Below are 19,661 nucleotides of genomic sequence, written 5' to 3' on the forward strand. Positions count from 1 at the left end.
GAATGTAACTGAGAAATAAAAGGTAAATTATTAAGACTAACTGCATCTGCCTTTGCTGTGTGACTCCATCCTTAAATAAATGCCTCACATGTTTCAAGCCAAAATAAATAAAATTATTTAAAAATCCAGTGGCTGGGTCTTCCCTGGTGGCGCAGTGGTTGAATCTGCCTGCCGATGCAGGGGACACGGGTTTGTGCCCCGGTCTGTGGGAAGATCCCACATGCCGCGGAGCAGCTGGGCCCATGAGCCATGGCCGCTGGGCCTGCGCGTCCAGGAGCCTGTGCTCTGCAACGGGAGAGGCCACAGCAGTGAGAGGCCCGCATACCGCCAAAAAAAAAAAAAAAAAAATCCAGTGGCTGGTATACAGCAGCCCCTCAATAAATATTTGCTATTGGTGACTGAAGACTTGGGAAGTTATCTGTTTTAATTCCCTCTTTGCTAATCTGTGCTTTAAATTCAATAATATTGTACTTCCCTGGTGGCACAGTGGTTAAGAATCTGCCTGCCAATGCAGGGGACACAGGTTCAAGCCCTGGTCCGGGAAGATCCCACATGCCGCAGAGCAACTAAGCCCAGGAGCCACAACTACTGAGCCTGCATACCACAACTACTGAAGCCTGCATGCCTAGAGCCCGTGCTCTGCAACAAGAGGAGCCACCACAATGAGAAGCCCACACACTGCAATGAGGAGTAGACCCCCTACGCTGCAACTAGAGAAAGCCCGTGTGTAGCAAAGAAGACCAAACGCAGCCAAAAATAAATAAATAAATAAATAATTAATAAAAAATAAAATCAATAATATCTCCTCTCTGACAAAGAGAAAACACTGAGCTTATCTGATCAGGATTCCTCCCTTTAAATAGACCACTTCTGGACTGAGAATGGGGATATGATTTTTTGTTGTAGTTGCACTGTAGGGTACAAAGTAAAATGTAATTCAAGAAATAACATAAATGAAAAATGTACCAGATCAATGTGTCTTCATAGAACTGATTAGTAGTATAACTCTAATTTACTAAATGAAATATAAATTTAAAATAAGTCACGGACATATATACAGTACCAAACGTAAGGTAGATAGATAGTGGGAAGCAGCCGCATAGCACAGGGAGACAGAGAGATCGGCTCGGTGCTTTGTGACCGCCGGGAGGGGTGGGATGGGGAGGGTGGGAGGGAGGGAGACGCAGGAGGGAAGGGATGTGGGAACAGATGTATATGTATGACTGATTCACTTTGTTATAAAGCAGAAACTAATAAAAATAAAAAAATTTTAAAATTTAAAAAAAAATTAAAAAAAGAGAAGTCACTCTGTATTTATTACAAACACCTAGGTGATTGTGATGCAGCCGACACTGGTCCTCCAATTGGTGCGTTGGAACTGTTAAACTAAAAGTGTGCGTTCTGCAGATGGACAATTGGATTTGGAGTGCAGTTAGTTTGTGGTCATAGAACACGTGGGCTAACCATTCCATACTGGAGAGAACTATAGCACTGACCTCTGGTGACCCTGTAGGGTGATGTACTGGCTACAACCTAATGTGAGACAATTGCTATTATGCTTAAACGAAATTGAGCTATTTGTAATGAGGTGGATAGACCTAGAGTCTGTCATAGAGAGTGAAGTAAGTCAGAAAGAGAAAGACAAATACTGTATGCTGATACATATATATGGAATTTAAAGAAAAAAAATGTCATGAAGAACATAGGGGTAAGATAGGAATAAAGACACAGATCTACTAGAGAATGGACTTGAGGATATGGGGAGGGGGAAGGGTAAGCTGTGACAAAGCAAAAGAGCGGCATGGACATATATACACTACCAAACGTAAGGTAGATAGCTAGTGGGAAGCAGCCGCATAGCACAGGGAGATCAGTTCGGTGCTTTGTGACCGCCTGGAGGGGTGGGATAGGGAGGGCGGGAGGGAGACGCAAAAGGGAGGGGATATGGGAACATATGTAAATGTATAACTGATTAAATTTGTTAAATAAAATATTTTTTAAAAAATTTTAAAAAAAGAAGTCACATCATTATAGTGCCAACTTACATCAGCCATTCGTTGAATCTGTGGAAGGCTTTCTATGATTTTTTGTCGTAAAGCTACTATTTGATGACTTAACTCTTGTATAGGCTGTGCTAAAGTATCTGTTTCAAAAATTATTGACAAGCCTTCTAGATCCATGAAAATTGAATGCAAAAGACTGTGCTTCTGTTCTGAATCTTCCAAAGCCATCTAGATAATGGGAAACATGAAAAAAGAGAAACATCAAGATACTGGAACAAGTTGATTGAAATTATATCAGAGAAAATTCTACAAATATGTACGGTGACGGACGGTAACTAGACTTAATGTGGGTGATCATTCTCCAATACATACAAATATTGAATCATTCTGTTGTACACCTGAAACTAATACATGTTGTATGTGAATTATACCTTAATTAAAAAAATTAAATCAGAGAAAATCTGAATGTGTCTCAACATTTCAAACTCCTGTTCATTCCCAATTTCATAATAAAACATTGAACATTCTCTCTTGTCAATGGCAGTATATGACTATAGAATGTCTACCCCATTTTCGTGGGCTTGCAGCAGCTATTTTATACCATGTAGCCCTGCTCCTCCAGCCATCGTTAACAGAATCAGAAACACCTGACCTATAAGTTCATCCCTCTATAATTTGGAATTAGGGTCAAGAAAGCCATTCATATATATATCGCTGATTCACTTTGTTATAAAGCAGAAACTAACACACTGTTGTAAAACAATTATACTCCAATAAAGATGTTAAAAAAAAGCCATTCAATTGGCTGGACTTGTAATTTTGGGAAATGGGTTTGGCAGAAATAGATAAGTGAAGTGGGGATGGGAAACGAAGGGGCAGTCCCGGTGCCAGTGTCCTCCTTGGCCTTACCATTTGGAACCACTGACTTCCATGAAACACCCCTATAGCTTGAGTTGACTTGAATAAATTGATACCAAAAGAGCTCTATCTGATAAAACCAAATATAAGTGGAAAACATCCATGTTTAGAATTCCTTAGACATTCTTCCTTAGAATTTTTCTTTTTTTCCTTTAATGATTATAGTTATTAACTTTCAAACTTAAGATTTCAAAATATCTCAGCCACCTATTGGAAATATTCAACCTGCTAATGTAGTCTTCAGGTAATCCCGTAAAAAATAACTGATATGAAAAAGAACATTTACTTATGCAACCAGACTTCTAGTCACGAGTCCCCAAAATTAATCAGGTTATTCAGAATTTCATATTGACCACATTCCAAATCCTAGCAGGAGAAAACTTGAAAGGAAAACAAAACTTAAAACCAATGCTTTTTCCAATAATACTATTTACAATAGCATCAAAAAAACATAAAATACTCAGGAATAAATTTAACAATTTACCTTAAAGAGAAATTAAAGAGGACCAAAATAAATAGAGAGATACATCCTGTTCCTGGATGGGAACAGCCAATATGGTCAAGAGGTAAACTCTTGCCAAACTGATCTGGATTTAATGCCCTCCCAAAATTCAAACAGACCTCTGCATAGATATTGACAAGATGATTCTAAAACTTATGTGGAAATGCAAAAGATCCAGATTAGCCAAAACAAATTTGAAAAGAACAAAGGACTAAGTTGTAGAATTTATACTACCTGATTTCAAGATTTACTATAAAGCTGTAGCAATTAAGACTGTGTCATATTGGTAAAAGAACAGACACATAGATCAATAAAACAGAAGAGACAGTCCAGAAACAGAGCCACATATATGAGAGGTCAATTGATTTTAACAAAGCACCAAAGTAATTCAATAGTGAGTCTTTTCAAAACATGGATAATCCCATAGAAAAAAAATGAACCTTGATTCTTGCTTCATACCATATACAAAAACTAACTTTATTTTTTTAACATCTTTATTGGAGTATAATTGCTTTACAATGGTGTGTTAGTTTCTGCTTTATAACAAAGTGAATCAGCTATACATATACATATATCCCCATATCTCCTCCCTCTTGCGTCTCCCTACCCCACCCCTCTAGGTGGTCACAAAGCACTGAGCTGATCTCCCTGTGCTATGTGGCTGTTTCCCACTAGCTATCTATTTTACATTTGGTAGTATATGTAAGTCAATGGATTACAGGCCTACAAGTAAGAGTTAAAACTATAAAATTTCTAGAAGATAAGAGGAAATCCTTGTGACCCTGGGTTAGATAAAGATTTCTTAGATACAACACAAAAGAATAATCTATAAAAGAAAAATATTGATAAATTAGACCTCTTCAAATTAATAACATTTGCTCTTTGAAAGACAATATTAAGAGAATGAAAAGACAAGCCACAAACTAGGAGAAAATATTTGTAAATCACATATGTGACAAGGATTTTAGAATATTATATAAATAATTCTTACAATTCAATAATAAAAAGACAAATAACCCAATTAAAAAATAGGCAAAAAACCCCCCAAGAAACTGAACTGACATTTCACAAATGAAGTGTACAAGTGATAAATAAGCATATGAATAAATGCTCAAATAAAAAAATCATTAGACATTAGAGAAATGTCATTTAAACCACAGTGAGATACCACTACTTGTCACTAGAGTAGCTAAAATTTAAAAGACAGATACTATCAAGTGCTGACAAGAATATGGAGTCATTAGAACTCCAGTGGGAATGAAAAATGGTAAAGCCATTTTGGAAAATAATTTAGCAGTTTCTTAGTTAAATACCATAAGAGCCAGCAATCTATTCCTAGGTATTCATCAAATGAAATGACCTGAAAACCTATGTCCACACAGAGATTTGTATATGAATGCTCACAGCGGCTTTGCTCATAATAGCTGTTGCAGCTCCTAAAATGGCCCCCAATAATCCCCACCTCCTGGTACTCATGTCCTTATAATCAGTTCTCTTGAATGCAGGCTGAGCTTATTGATTTACTTCTAAGAAGATATGGCAGAAATGATGAGATGTCACTTCCAAGATTAGATTATAAAAGACCGTTTCTGTCTTGGGGGCTCTCTCAGTCTTCTTTAGTTTGTTCATGGTGAAGGGAGTCAGCTGCCATGCCATAAGGCAGTCTTGTGGAGAGGCCCTCACACCTGTGAATGGAAGTGGATCTTCTGAAGCCTGCCAACAGCCACGTGAATGAGACTGGAAGTGCATCCTGTCTCTTCCTTCACCCAAACTAAGCCTTCAGATGAGATCACAGCCTTGGCTGACACCTTGACTGCATTCTCATGAGAGACCTTGAGCCAGAACCACTCAGGTAAGCCATGCCTGGATTCCATAATTCTTGTTTTAAGCTGTTAACTTCAGCAGTGATGTGTCACAATGCAATAGATACAGAATACATAGCCCCCAACTTGAAATAACCCAAATGTCTATTAACTGGTGAAGGAATAAACATATTGCATATTTCCACAAATGGAATACTATTTAGCAGTCAAAAGAATAAACTACCTATAAATGTAACAACCTGAATGAATCTCGAAAACATTAAGCTAAGTAAAAGAAGTCAGGCCCAAAAGACTGTATGATTCTATTCACTGGATAATGTAGAGAAGACAAAACTATAGGAATATAAACCAATGAGTGATTACATAGGGCTGAACATAGGTAAAAGGATACTGACAGCAAAGGAGCATAAAGAAACTTTTTGGGGTGATGGAAATGGTCTTTATGTATTGATGGTGGTAGTGGTTACACAGCTGGATACCTTTATCAAAACTTACTTAGCTGTACACTTAGGTGTTTTTTACTATCTGTAAATTATACCTTAATGAAGTTGATTTAAAGAACAAGTTGTGGGCCTCCCTGGTGGCGCAAGTGGTTAAGAGTCCGCCTGCCGATGCAGGGGATACGGGTTCGTGCCCCGGTCTGGGAGGATCCCATATGCCGCGGAGCGGCTGGGCCCGTGAGCCATGGCCGCTGGGCCTGCGCATCCGGAGCCTGTGCTCCGCAACGGGAGAGGCCACAACAGTGAGAGGCCCACATACCGCAAAAAGAAAAAAAAAATAAAATAAAATAAAGAACAAGTTGTTTTCCTATTTTCTACAATGACAATTTCTGTTTCAGTGAGTCTTCATTACAACAGCAGACTTCATGGAATCATCTTTAGGTTATGAAAACCTAATTTAACAAATGCAATCGAGGTGGAAGGTTATAGTGCGATTAAAGCAGACTTTTAAACCTTAGTTGAGAGTTTTGATACTTCTTTAAGTCATTTTAAAAATCAATACCAGGTAATGTTAGAAAAATGGTAAAGGGTACCCTAAAGTAGGACAACTATTTTCAAAATAGGAACGAAGTGGGGTATTCACATGGGACTAGTTATTTATGACTTATTTTCCATTGGAAGATTTATTAGAATACATTCTGTGGACATCAGCCTGCATATCCCCTTGGCCCTACTTCCTCCAGCTAATAACCTAAGTTCTACTCAGTTCCATGTAAACAAAGGTCAGCAAAGGAGGGTGTCCTGAACAGTTTGAGAGATACTTTTACACTTTTACATTTGTGTCAGAAGAAGGCAGTAAAACTTCAGCTGTTTTTGCATATGTTCATTCTTGTACAGTTTTTTAAAAACTCCTAATAAGCATTTGAGGAAAAAAAAGCATCATTCCTCTCTTCTGTCTGCAAACTTCTTGAAAATGATGAAAGATACAGGTGATTTAAAATAAAAAGATGACATGCTTTGGGGATGTGGAAAGTCAACCCAAGAGGTGGGGGCAGAAATCACAGGCAAGGGGAAGAAAAGAAACAAGTAGGTGAAAATGCAGTATCTTTACAACTGTTACCACAGGAAAAAACTGTGCCAAGAAGTCTCACAGGGGAGGTATGAAGTCAGTTGTTACTTAGAGACACATTGTGCTACTTTAAAGATATAAAAAAAAGAGTTGGATCAGCTTTCAGTTCTGATTACTCTAAAAATTGTTATAGGGGATTTCCCTGGTGGTGCAGTGGTTAAGAATCTGCCTGCCAATGAAGGGGACCCGGGTTCGATCCCTGGTCCGGGACGATCTCACATGCCGCGGAGCAACTAAGCCCATGTGCCACGACTACTGAGCCCACGTGCCACAACTACTGAAGCCTGTGCACTCTAGGGCCTGCGTGCTGCAACTACTGAAGCCTGAGCGCCTAGAGCCTGTGCTGCACAACAAGAGAAGCCACCGCAATGAGAAGCCCGCGCACCACAACCAAGAGTAGCTCCAGCTTGCTGCAACTGGAGAAAGCCCACAAGCAGCAACAAAGACCCAACGCAGCCCCCAAAATAAATAAATAAGCAAATGAATAAATAAATAAAAACTGTTATACAATAAACCTTTTCCTAAGAGATTCTTTCTCATGGCTGAATAATATGAGAAAAGGGAAATATGGCTTCACAATAAAATTTAAGGCAACATTCGGCATCCGGAAGATCTCTTGTAGTCATGGCCCTGAGTAGGAAAAGGCTTTCATTTGTTCTGCCTTTGTAGGTTAGCGTGGTGACACAGGGCACCTGTGGAGCAACAGGAAGGACAGGAAATTTGGGATCATGGCATGCTAGAACTGGAAGGACCGACAGATTAGTTTTCTAATGCTGTGTTAATTACCACAAACGTAGCAGCCTAAAATAAAACAAACTTATTATCTCATAGTTTCCATGGCTCAGGAGTCCAGGCATGGCTTAGGTGGGTCCTCAGCTCAGGACGTCACAAGGCTGCAATCAAGGTGCCATCTGGAGCGTGGATTTTTCTTCCAAGTTCATTCTGGTTGTTGGTAGAATTTAGTTGTAGGACTGAGATCCCAGTTTTCTTGCTGGCTGTTGACTGTGTGTCTCTCAGCTTTTGGAGGCCACCCTAGGGTCTTGGCTCCATGGCCCTCTCATAGTATGGCAGCTTACTTAGTCAATGCAGCAGGAGAATCTCACTCTAGTCTGCTACCAGGGAGTCTTATAATGATACATCCATGATCAGTCATGTATTCATGGGAGTGACTATCCCATATCCTCAGCTATACCATGTAACCTAATCAATGGAGTGACTATTTCATCACTTACTCGTTCGTATTCCTGCCCACACTCAAGGGAAGGGGATTATATAGGTCGTGTACACCCGGAAACAGGACTATTGGGAACCATCTTGGAATTCTACAACCAAAACCATCACCACCATTCAGTGCAACATTCTTACTTCAGAGATCAGGGAAACTGTGGCCCCTGGAGGACACAGTCAATTATCCTAAAAGTCATGAATTAGTTATCAGGACAGAAAGAACTAGATCCCTATCTAGAGCCTGCCACTCTTCCAAGCTTCCTTCTGCCATTGGGCATGCTTGAAGATAAGGTCGTTTTTTTCAGGAAAGAAGGAGGAGAAAAGCATCGTGACAACCAGCTAAGCCACTAATCATTACGTAGATTCTATGACACCCAGGAAACACTGAAAGAACACTCACCTGAAGGGTGCTAGCGTGGTGACTCAGCGCCTTTGAAGAGTCATAGTCTGCAGGAGCAGCCAGCAAACGACTGGTATTTTCTATCCAAGTCTCAGTACTCTTCAAAAGATCGTGATACTCCTCCAGCTTAATTGTGGCCTGTGAAAGACAGGCAGTACCAACCTCAGTCTGCTGTTTCCTCTTTGAGTTGAATGATTCTTTTTTTTTTTTTTTTTTTTTTTTTTTTTGCTGTATGCGGGCCTCTCACTGCTGTGGCCTCTCCCGTTGCGGAGCACAGGCTCCGGACGCGCAGGCCCAGCGGCCATGGCTCACGGGCCCAGCCGCTCCACGGCATATGGGATCCTCCCAGACCGGGACACGAACCCGCATCCCCTGCATCGGCAGGCGGACTCTCAACCACTGCGCCACCAGGGAGGCCCGAGTTGAATGATTCTTAAGTGAAGAACTGGCTGCTGTTAGCCAGTGGTGTCAGGCCTCGCAGGGCTCCACAGCCCACAGCTGGGCCACTTGCCCAGCCCCTCCAGGTTTTGATCCTTCAACCCGTAAAACGAATCCTGACCACAGTGGGGAAGGATTTAAGGAGTTCTGCCCCCGACGCTCTGGGCCTCAGCAAGGGTTCCAAGTCAGCTTTGCAACCAGTCTGGTTCCCGTTTTATGCTCCCCTTTGAAAACTGGACTTACATTTTGTCCTCCTGTACCGGGCCTTGTCCTATATGTACCAGTCCCTCTGAGAGGAGGTTCCTGCCTTGCTGCTGCTAGATCACATGCACAACTCACCCACCGTGACCCCTACTTGGAAGGGAGGGCAGGGGTGTTTTGTTCCCAAATGAGGTTCTTTCTCTGGCTCCCTCCTGGGACCCTTGAGGTTGCCTGCCTGAAATTCCCTTACCTGTTGAGAAGCCCAGTTCTTACCCGGACTCCTACTGTGGTCTGACTTTTGGATTCTTGCTTCTGCCTGTGCCAGCAGTCCCCTCGATGCCCACTCGAACCTATGGTGTAGCTCTAGCTTCAGGTCCTAAAACTGGCAATTCAAGGGAAACTGGCTGCCTCCGAATATGTATTTTTGTTTTGTTTTAAACCCATCTCACTACTACCACAGGCTCCGTGTAGCTATCGCGTGTTACAGCCATACCTTGTTTAACTGTGAGGTTCTATATTCTGCCCTCTGTGATACTTGCTGATAGTGCTGGAAAGGAACCATCAAGTTATCCATCCATTCTTGAGCTTGTCCTGGGTCCTGTTCAACAATGTCCTGAACTTCAGAATCCAGCTCATTTAGCTTGGAGTGCCAGAGATCCAGCTCATCCCACATTGTCTAGGGAAGAAAAGCATAAGTCCATTTGGATTGAAGATGTGTTGATTTCTAAGTTTTCACACAGTATCTGTACTTGTAAATGTTACCAAAACGACATGACAGAGACAACATCCCAGGCAAAGTTTTTCACTTATGCCCAGAAACCACTTGTGACCTGAATTGAAAAACACTTTTTCTGAGGTCTCTTAACTCTTACTGTATTCATTTCAGTACAAATTAGCTGTAAGGGGGCAGAAAGTCCTGGACATTTCCAGAGATGAATGACACCAAACAAGGTCAACGTAACCCTAATCTTTCAAGGATGATGAGGTAACATTACGTTGAAAAGGGCTTGGGTAAATACCTAACCTATTTAGACCAGTATATATATCTACTTAATCTAGAAGACAATTCTTATTAAATGCAAAAATAAAACTGATAAAAAGAAAATATCTGCTCTGACTCAGACTAATGCACTGGCAGAAAATTCTAGCCACATGTATTAGTAGCAACTGCTTTTAGCTCAAGAAACCAATAGGCTGGATTGAAACCTGCACTTGTCTGGGCAGAGGAAATCTCAAAGGCAACATTCAATTATTACTTAATATCTGTGTAAGAACAAAATTTCTAGAAATGGGAAAATCTGACTAGTTAAAGTGCTTATTGAGAGCCCAAGATTTTGTCCAATGGCGAGCCTGACCTATTTTTATTTTTCAAGTTAATTTAATCTTTTTAATCCTTTGACATCATATTTGTTTGGTTTAGAGGGGGCTGCAAAGTCAAAGGCAGGTATGATTGTGAGCAAATCTTGTTCACCTTATTTGAAGAGAGTATACACAGTCTAATGTCTTCTCTATGAAAGAAGGACACATACAATAGGTACAATTATTTCTTTTAATATTTAGAATTATTTGTTTATTTTTACCAAAAGAAACACAGTCAAGTTAAATTAGAAACCAAAGGAGAGATTTAACTGAAGGGAGGAAGGGAACAGAGGGAAAGGGGGTGATAAGTGAGACTTCTCTGAGGATAACTTCTTTAAAAATTGAGGTATAACTGACATATAACATTTTATTAGTTTCAGGTGTACAACACAATTGTTCTTTTTTTAAAAAATTAATTAATTTATTTATTTTTGGCTGTGTTGGGTCTTCGTTGCTACGTGCAGGCTCTCTCTAGTTGCGGTGAGTGGGGGCCACTATTCCTTGCGGTGCGTGGGCTTCTCATTGCGGTGGCTTCCCCTGTTGCGGAGCATGGGCTCCAGGCACGCAGGTTTCAGTAGTTGTGGCCTGTGTGCTCAGTAGTTGTGGCTCGCGGGCTCTAGAGCACAGGTTCAGTAGTTGTGGCTCATGGGTTTAGTTGCTCCGCGGCATGGGGGATCTTCCCAGACCAGGGCTCGAACCCATGGCCCCTGCATTGGCAGGCGGATTCTTAACCACTGCACCACCAGGGAAGTCCCACAATTGTTCAATATTTGGTTCTACCGTAAAATGATCACCACAATAAGTCTAGTTAAAAATCCTTCACCCTACATAGTTACAAATTTTTTTTTCCCTGTGATGAGAACTTTTAAGATCTATTCTCTTAGCCCTATTTTTAAAAGTCTCCATTCATACTAGAATATTTCCTTAAAATATAAAGTAGAATAAGAATGTTTTCCACATGCAGGAGTTTACTTGGAAGTTAAGAGGTAGAATATTATGTTTATGTACAGTTCTACCTAAGACATTTTACAAGTGAAATAAATTTAGAATTTCTACTTTCCTCTGTTTCCCCCTGGCAGTCTAAAGAAAAGTTGTTAATACCATTCATATCTTACTGAAATGTTTTTATATATCAGTCTTCCCAAGACAAGATCCTTACTTTCCTTCCCTAGTGAAAAGGCTGGTTCCCAATCATAGGCTCTCAGGAGTTAGGGCATATTCCCACCATGGAAAAACTGAGAACAATTCTTAAATGTAAGCTTCTCCACCAAGCCTCTGCAGGTGACACACTCAGTGAGGAGCGCCCCTCACTGAATCAGGGTTAGGATCCCTGTGATGACTGATGACAGGGAACATACCAAATGCTGAAGGAAGTTAAGGGAGGATGTTACCTTTTGAATTTCTTGAGCTTTCTCAATATTTTTGCTTTTCTGCTGCAACATCTTTTCCACATTCCGAAGCCCGTTGTTAATTTTGTCTATTTTTCTACTCATTGAATATGATGGTGAGCTTTTCAAGACTTCGTTGCTGATCTGTTTCAAAGGGAGAAAGACACAATGGAGATGTTTGCCGCACTCTATTCAGAGGTTCAAATGATAAAAGGGGTAGTCACAGTGTTTTGAGATTTTACTTGTACAAATCTTTTAAGGGCTAGGGGGAACATTCCAAACCATACTGACTAATGCGTTAATGAGAGGGTAGATTAGTAGACCAGGAAAAGGCAGCTGTGCTGACCTGACTGTTCAAATCCAACCGGAAAAAAAAAAAAGAAAACTGACCAACAGAAATCTGTTCAATGTAATCCACAGTATGTACTACAGATATGTGATGTGTTGGGCAAAACTACTGAGGGGACTGTCTGAAACACACCCCAAGGGAGCAAATGATATTAAAGAATTCCTGGGAGAAAAATTATTTATTATACAGTTTCTATGTTTTATGAGAGAATCCTCTGCACAGATTTGTTTTCAATAAAAATAAACATTCTCAATTTGACGTAAAAGATGTAATTCCCATCTTAATATTCATTTGGGTGAAATAACCTTCTAAAACTGGCTATTTCTTGCAGCAGAAAATCTTAGTTTTTCTCTGTGTGAATGTTTCTAGTGTATATTTTCCCAGCAATTAGAAATCTAGCTGCTGAACAGTGTAATTTTTTTATCAGAATGATTTTCCGAAGAAAATAACTTGTGCTAGGAAAGATAATAAATGAATGTTGAATGTATCATTTTTCAAATGCCTGATTAGTTCATGTTCTTATATATATATATTTTTTTTCGGTACGCGGGCCTCTCAGTGCTGTGGCCTCTCCCGTTGCGGAGCACAGGCTCCGGACGCGCAGGCTCAGCGGCCATGGCTCACGGGTCCAGCCACTCCGCGGCATGTGGGATCCTCCCGGACCAGGGCACAAACCCGTGTCCCCTGCACCGGCAGGCGGACTCTCAACCACTGCACCACCAGGGAAGCCCCATGTTCTTATTTTTTTAAGCTATGTTGATAAAGTTTTCTCCAAGCAGCCACTGAATAACCAAAAAATACTTAAGGCTTTTGTATTATCCTTTTAATTAACTTTTTTAAAACCACTATATCTGTACAACCATTGAGACTAAACCTTCCAATGCAGATACTTTACAGATACAGAAACTGAAACACAGGCTAAAGTCATACATCATGTATGACTTGCTTAAAGTCATACATCAAGGTAGTGGGTGAACGCACCCCAAGAAGCCCGAGCCACCAGACGCCAAGGCCCCCAGGCTCTTTTCACAGCATCAGGTTGTTGATACTTTTATATAATGTTTTTATTCCACAGACCATACCACAGTCAAGATTTTTTAGAAAAAAACTAATCCTGTATTAGTTTTTTTTTTAAATTACTGTATTAGCTTTTTATTGCTACATAACAAATTACCACAAAATGAAGCTTTCTGATATTTTGGGCAGTTACTCTTCTGGCAGAAATGCCTATCATTTTTGTATATTAGGAGAGATCATGATTTAGGTAAAGTATGAAGCCAACTGAATTGCACAGAATGGTATTGTGTCTGTTGCCTGGATCCTACAGTCACATCATGCAATTAAAATAAGTTTTTATTGGTTACAAATATACACAGATATCAAAGTTACTGTTGAAATTTTCAACCCTAAATTTAAAAGGTAGATTTTGATTATTAACTCACTTTGTTAGGGATTTTCACATGAAGTAGTCAGGAGAACCAATTGTGTTTCTATCAAAACATTTAGTATTCTCTTAAAATAAAATCAATAGTGCATGATTCTTGAGGAAGTTCCTCATAATAGATTATCTTGTATGTCAAATGAACAAGATTTGTTATAATATATATTAGGAGTTTACATGTTTTTTACATGGGTTAGATTTTCCAAAGAAATCTGTCACAAGTTTGAACCTGATTTTTTGTGTGCAATTAATATCTGTTTTATTTACTAAATTATAGGTATTTTAGGCTTCAAAAAGCAATACAAAAATCCTTCTGTATTCTTCTGGACCAAACAGAATTTTGTTCTTTGTTGTTGGATTTGGGCAGCCTTTAAATAACGCAATAAAATTGTCTTGCTAAACTCCTATGTCTCCAAGTACTATGAACCATTTCCCATTCTTTCTTCCAACCTGGACTTTCAGGTATAAAGATTTGCCTGGGTATGCTTTGTGAGAATTATGTTACCATCATCATTAGAAAGACACTGTGTGTTAAGTGCTATTCCTAGTAAGTTATGAAATGTGTGTTCTTATTGTTCTTGGTTGCAATTTCAAAATGTTAAAAGCAAAGTATTATTCATGACCAAAATTTTAGTGATTTTCCAGAGGAAAAAAAAGCCAGGTAAAAGCCAATATGTAACTCTATTTTCAAATGCAAGAGAAGAAAAACTAAGCATCTTGACAGCTAAAAATTAATAGACTAATTCTGTTACCTGTGTCACTTACTTAGAGCAACTCCGTCTCAGTATCAATACACAAAATTATCACTCAACTAAACTCTATAAAAACAGACATAGCTGAAATCAAGGCAAATGAAAATGTGATCTTAAATGATATGTTCTTTATATTCATTCACCTCCATAAATAATAACACGAATACAAACATTATTATTACCTTCTCATCTACGTCTTCTAAAGCTTTTCTGCATTCTTCCACCTGGGATTCAATCTCTGCAGGGACTATGGTGTACATTTCAGAATACTTGATTCGCAGTTTTTCCATAATATTCTCAAAAGTTAGCTTCCCTTTCTTAAGAATGCTTTGAAGCTCCTAAAAAATCAAGAGAGTTTCAAATGCTCACAGGACAGAGAAAAACTTTAACTCTAAAAATGAAAGCAGCTTTCCAGCACATCTTTATGATTTAAATGAGCAAACTTTGCATGACAAAACCTCACTATTGATACAAGCTGATTAAGCATGAGAGATACTCAGTTTGGTCAGATGATGCTTTCTAATTTGTAAGAATTAAACTTGATATCTCTCCATAGTGTCAAACCATTGTCCTGAAAAGACATTACAACATCTCCTGCTTCTAAAGTACCTCTAGGATTTAGTTATATCTCAGTAGCAGTCTCGATCTAAAATGCTGCAAGCAGCAAAAAGTTTCAAAGAAGTTTTATTTTATTATTAACTTGTTGCCATTTCTGCTTCTTCCTACATTATCATCACAATGATTCAAGGCCACTAAAAGCCCTGTGCTTGAAGCAGAAGTGTCTGCTTTCATGTAATTAGACAGCCCAGCACAGCTCAACTTCTTTCAAAAGGGAGGGTTCCAGTTCCTTGCAAAGAATGTGGGTTTTTAGGAGATAAAAGAAACCTGAACAAATAGTCTATTGGTCGTGGCCTAGAAACAGAATCTGATCTACGTACTCCTGCACTAATTATAAAGGAGAAACTCATTTGTTTGGGAAAGTTTCCCAAAGATCAAGTGGAAAAATACTTCTTGACTTTACTGTGGCTTTTTGGGTTTTCTTTTGTTTTTACAGTAGCTGTTCAGTAGCATTATCTGTGTTAATGGATTGAGTCACCACATTGAAGAATGATTACGATTTTGAATGACTCCGTGATGTGTCACTGCTTTCCTTTTCTTAGCCCTCAGCAGAGAACAAGTCTAGAGGAAAAGTTAAAGAATAGTGCCATTCAGAGAAAGGTAGGGTTTGAGGTACAGAGTGCTCCTCGTTTATCTAGACCTAGCCCGGAGTACAGGTCTTCATTCAGAGCTACACTTAGATGGCTTCCCCATGAAGACTGCCTCTGTGAGGGAGAGTAAGTTCCCTTTTGCAACATTGATACCAAAAGCTCTGGTGAATAACAGCATGCAACTTTTGAACAAACTGCCAAATGTCATTTTTGCCTGTTACCACCTAGTGGAATGAGAAGAGATTGTTCGGAAAATGACCCTGAGCCTATGCACAGATAGTGTGATACAATAAATACATTTAGCCTTCATCCCAGTTCCTGGCACAGCTTCTAAAACCCTTGGAATTTCCTGCATAGGGGTGAAAGGAGTGTCTTTTGTTATTTACAGCAAGTCTTTTCCAACCATACCTGAGTTTATGGTAATGAGAAGATTCTTGGTGGTGGGGGGGGCGGTGACAGCTTCAGGATGGGGCTGGTGCCAGAGGAACGAACTGTGTGATTAGAGGGCTAGAACTTTCAACCGCACTTCCAGACCTCCAGAGGGGAGAAGGGCTGGAGGTTGAGTTAATCACCAACTGTCAATGACTTAATCAATCACGTCTATTAATGGAACCTCCATAAAAACCTTTAAACAAGGTTTGGAGAGCTCTGGACTGATGGACACGTCAAGGTGCTGGGAGAGTGGCGCACCCAGAGAGAGCACGGAAGCTCCACATCCTTCCCCCATACATGTCTTCTACTTGGCTGTTTCTGAGTTGTATCCTTTATAATAAACCAGTAATAGTAAGTAAAGTGCCTTCCTAGTTTTCTGAACCATTCTAGCAAATTTATAAACCTGAGGATGGGGTCGTGGGAGCTGCTGTTTTATAGCCTGTCAGTCAGAAGTACAGGTGGTGTTTCTATTTAAAAAGAAAAAAGTGAAGTTCTTTACTTGGAATCCAAATACTTAAAAAAAATAGATTTCATGTCTTAAGGAAAGTATGAGGGAAAAGCAGTTTGGCTATTTTTAACCAAAGAATTTTCTTCTATGGAGGCATATGATTTTGTCTCTCTGTAATCAAGATTATTCTAGTTTATATTTACATATCAAAGTAAAATCTGTTATTTGTATTGTGTCATTTTCTATGCAATAGCTTTTTCAAGTTAACTCTTTTCTGTTTGAACATCTTTTTAAAGTTATGGAAGACAATATTTACATGATTTTTTTGAATAAAGCATTTCTCAAAATGTTAAAAAAAAAAAAAAAAGAAGAAGAAGTACGGGTGGCATCTGAAGCGGGGGCAGACTTGTGGGACTGAGCCCTTAACCTGGGGGTCAATACTAACTCTTTATAGTTAGTGGCAGAATTGAATTGGTGTCCCAGTTGGTGTCTGGAGAGTTGGGGAATAGGTTGGTGTGGGGGGAAAAAAGGTTCACACATTTGGTGGCAAGTGCTGTGAGTAAAAACAGTTCTATCCCTCTCAGAGACTAGATATTATATCCTATAAAGTGAGCAGTCCTACATACTACTCAAGAGTGGTCTGAGACCCCTGTACACCAAACACACTTGAAATGTGGTTGGAAAAGGGCTGCTGGCCTACCTCCTGACCTAGTCCCAACTCTGCTCTCTGTACTCCAGCCATATTGATCTCCTGTGGCTCTGCCCACACCATGTCACAGGGCCTTTGCCCACATTTTCTTCTTCTTCTAGATTCCCTCTACACTAGCCACAGGGTTACCTCTGCTCCAAGAACTTTGGACTCAAGATTTCAGACCTGTATCAGCCACATTCACTAGTTCATTCCTCACTTACCTCAAGCTGTTCTGCCTTTTCTGGGTGGTCTTGTAATTCCATATTTTGGAAAAAGGTTGTAGTCTGCTGAAATGAATTCTTCAAAGTAATTATTTCTTTTGTAAAGGCATGTCTTTCTTGGATTTCATTCTGCATCAATTCCTTATTTTTTTGAGCCTTCTGGAAAAGTCTAAAATATAGCATCAGAATAAAATTGTTCCTCTATCCCACTTTTCTGTGTAATAGTTTTATTTCAACAATTAATATAATGTCTGCATAGCTCACAAAAGGTTTTTTTTCCTGAGAGAAAAGTACCAGTTTTCAATGGTATATATACTATATATACAAACATACATCAAATTCTATCACTCCATCAAAAAAGAGGGGATATATGTGTATGTATAACTGATTCACTTTGCTGTACAGCAGAAACTAACACAGCATTGTAAAGCAACTATACCCCAATAAAAATTAATTTAAAAAAAGAGGAAAAAAAACTCTCTAAAACTTTCATCCCAAAATATCTTCTTTTCACACTTTACATTCCAATTGCCATATTTTTTTTCCTCGTAATCCTTGAGTTCAATTGAATGTGACTCAGAGATGTGAATGAAGTCATGCATGGGCCCTTGGAGTCATAGATGATGGAATTAGCCTTTCTATCCAAGCTGACCCCATTTACTGTGGATGCAGCCATTATATTATTGGAGGAGTTTAAGTGGGCAAAATCTTTCCTGAGAGCTATCTGGTAAGTATTTCTAGCTATAAAGATATTAGTGATATATCCTTTGACCTGATGATCATACTTCTTGGCATCTTTCTCAATGAAGTAATCACAGATGCACAATGAGATTCTAGCATAAGAATATTCATTCCAGTGTTTTATAAAAGTAAAATAAATTACATATAATTTAAAGGTTCTATATTAGGGACTTGGTTAAGTACATTATAGCATACCCACATGGTGAAATATTATACAGTTACATTTTAAAGAACATTTAATAGCATAGGAAAATAAATATAATCTGCTTATAAATGGTTCAGCAGAATATAAAACAGTATAGTATTATGATCACAATTTTTTTAAAAGTACAGCCATAATAAGAAAGATGAGTGATTGGTAGTGATTGTTGATGAGTGGTAAAATTAAATGTGGTTTTTATATTAATCTTTATAATTATCCACATTCTCTAAACTTCCTATAATGAATATGTATTACTAAGTTAGAAAAACAGCAAACATTAAAAAAAATTTGAAACACCAGGATGGAAAATGTGTGCTTAATTATCGTTAATATTAATCTTTTCCAAAATAGATAACTAATGAGAACCTACGGTATAGCACAGGGAACTCTACTTAGTGCTCTGCGGTGACCTAAATGGGAAGGAAATCAAAAAAGAGGGGATATATGTATATGTATAGCTGATTCACTTTGCTGTACAGTAGAAACTAACACAACACTGTAAAGCAACTATACTCCAATAAAAAATTAATTTCCATCATTTTTATACCTATCAGTGTTGACGCAACTTGGTTCTGTCATATCATTTGTCATTGTTCTATAATATTTTTATATTCTAGAAATTAAATATTTTCTCAATTTTTCCTGAGTTGTCAAGCATATTTCCTTAATAGTTTTTCATAAATCTTACTTGTTGCAACGTTCTTGCATAGACATAATCTCTTGAGATGCAGAAACAGTTCCCACAGCCCTTAAGCCTTCAGGAGTGTTCTGGATATTTTTTATGCGCTGCAGAAGTAGGGCCAGTAACAGCTGCTGCCTCTCCACATTCTCTTCATATTGGCATAAACAATCCAGCAGCTCCGAGAATTCCTCGGTGGTGGCTGCCTCTTTTGTTTTGGAAATTTCAGGGAGTTCTTCTTGAAGATTATCTAAAATAATTGCTTCTCGTTCAATCTAATTCAATAAGCAAAAAAAAGGGGGGGGGGGCTAAAATAAGTAAAATATATTCTTACCACTTCAGGACTCAGCAATCATAATTTTTACATACTGGCTCTTCAAAGGATTCCCAAAGCCACATCCCAGTTCAAGGTAATATTTGTCTTCGTCCAGCTGGGAGTATTATCTCTCCACTATCCCAATCCCATAGTTCCCAGCTATTGATCATGTATATGTGTGATTAAAAAGAAGTATTGCTGGGCTTCCCTGGTGGCGCAGTGGTTGAGAGTCCGCCTGCCAATGCTAGGGGACACGGGTTAGTGCCCCGGTCCAGGAAGATCCCACATGCTGCGGAGCGGCTAGGCCCGTGAGCCATACGCCACAGCAGTGAGAGGCCTGCGTACCGCAAAAA

At 39.2% G+C, this 19,661-nt stretch overlaps 2 protein-coding genes across 2 annotated transcripts in view; one reads left to right on the forward strand and one right to left on the reverse strand.

Annotated features, from left to right (window-relative positions):
• Nucleotides 1–5,158, forward strand: part of ESR2 (estrogen receptor 2) — a 181,185-nt gene extending 176,027 nt beyond the window's left edge. The window contains exon 9 of the mRNA XM_060096041.1: nucleotides 5,044–5,158. Coding sequence (XP_059952024.1) covers nucleotides 5,044–5,158 — 115 coding nt within the window. The remainder of the gene's footprint in view (nucleotides 1–5,043) is intronic.
• The window catches only part of SYNE2 (spectrin repeat containing nuclear envelope protein 2), a 345,609-nt gene that overhangs the window by 119,929 nt on the left and 206,019 nt on the right, over nucleotides 1–19,661 (reverse strand). The window contains exons 52-58 of the mRNA XM_060096039.1: nucleotides 19,002–19,267; nucleotides 17,371–17,539; nucleotides 14,553–14,708; nucleotides 11,832–11,972; nucleotides 9,575–9,757; nucleotides 8,443–8,580; nucleotides 2,046–2,231 (exon numbers count right to left, since the gene is read on the reverse strand). Of these exons, the coding sequence (XP_059952022.1) occupies nucleotides 2,046–2,231; nucleotides 8,443–8,580; nucleotides 9,575–9,757; nucleotides 11,832–11,972; nucleotides 14,553–14,708; nucleotides 17,371–17,539; nucleotides 19,002–19,267 (1,239 nt within the window). The remainder of the gene's footprint in view (nucleotides 1–2,045; nucleotides 2,232–8,442; nucleotides 8,581–9,574; nucleotides 9,758–11,831; nucleotides 11,973–14,552; nucleotides 14,709–17,370; nucleotides 17,540–19,001; nucleotides 19,268–19,661) is intronic.

The sequence above is a fragment of the Mesoplodon densirostris genome, chromosome 4 (genome assembly GCF_025265405.1).
Source record: "Mesoplodon densirostris isolate mMesDen1 chromosome 4, mMesDen1 primary haplotype, whole genome shotgun sequence".
Taxonomy (NCBI): Eukaryota; Metazoa; Chordata; class Mammalia; order Artiodactyla; family Ziphiidae; genus Mesoplodon; species Mesoplodon densirostris.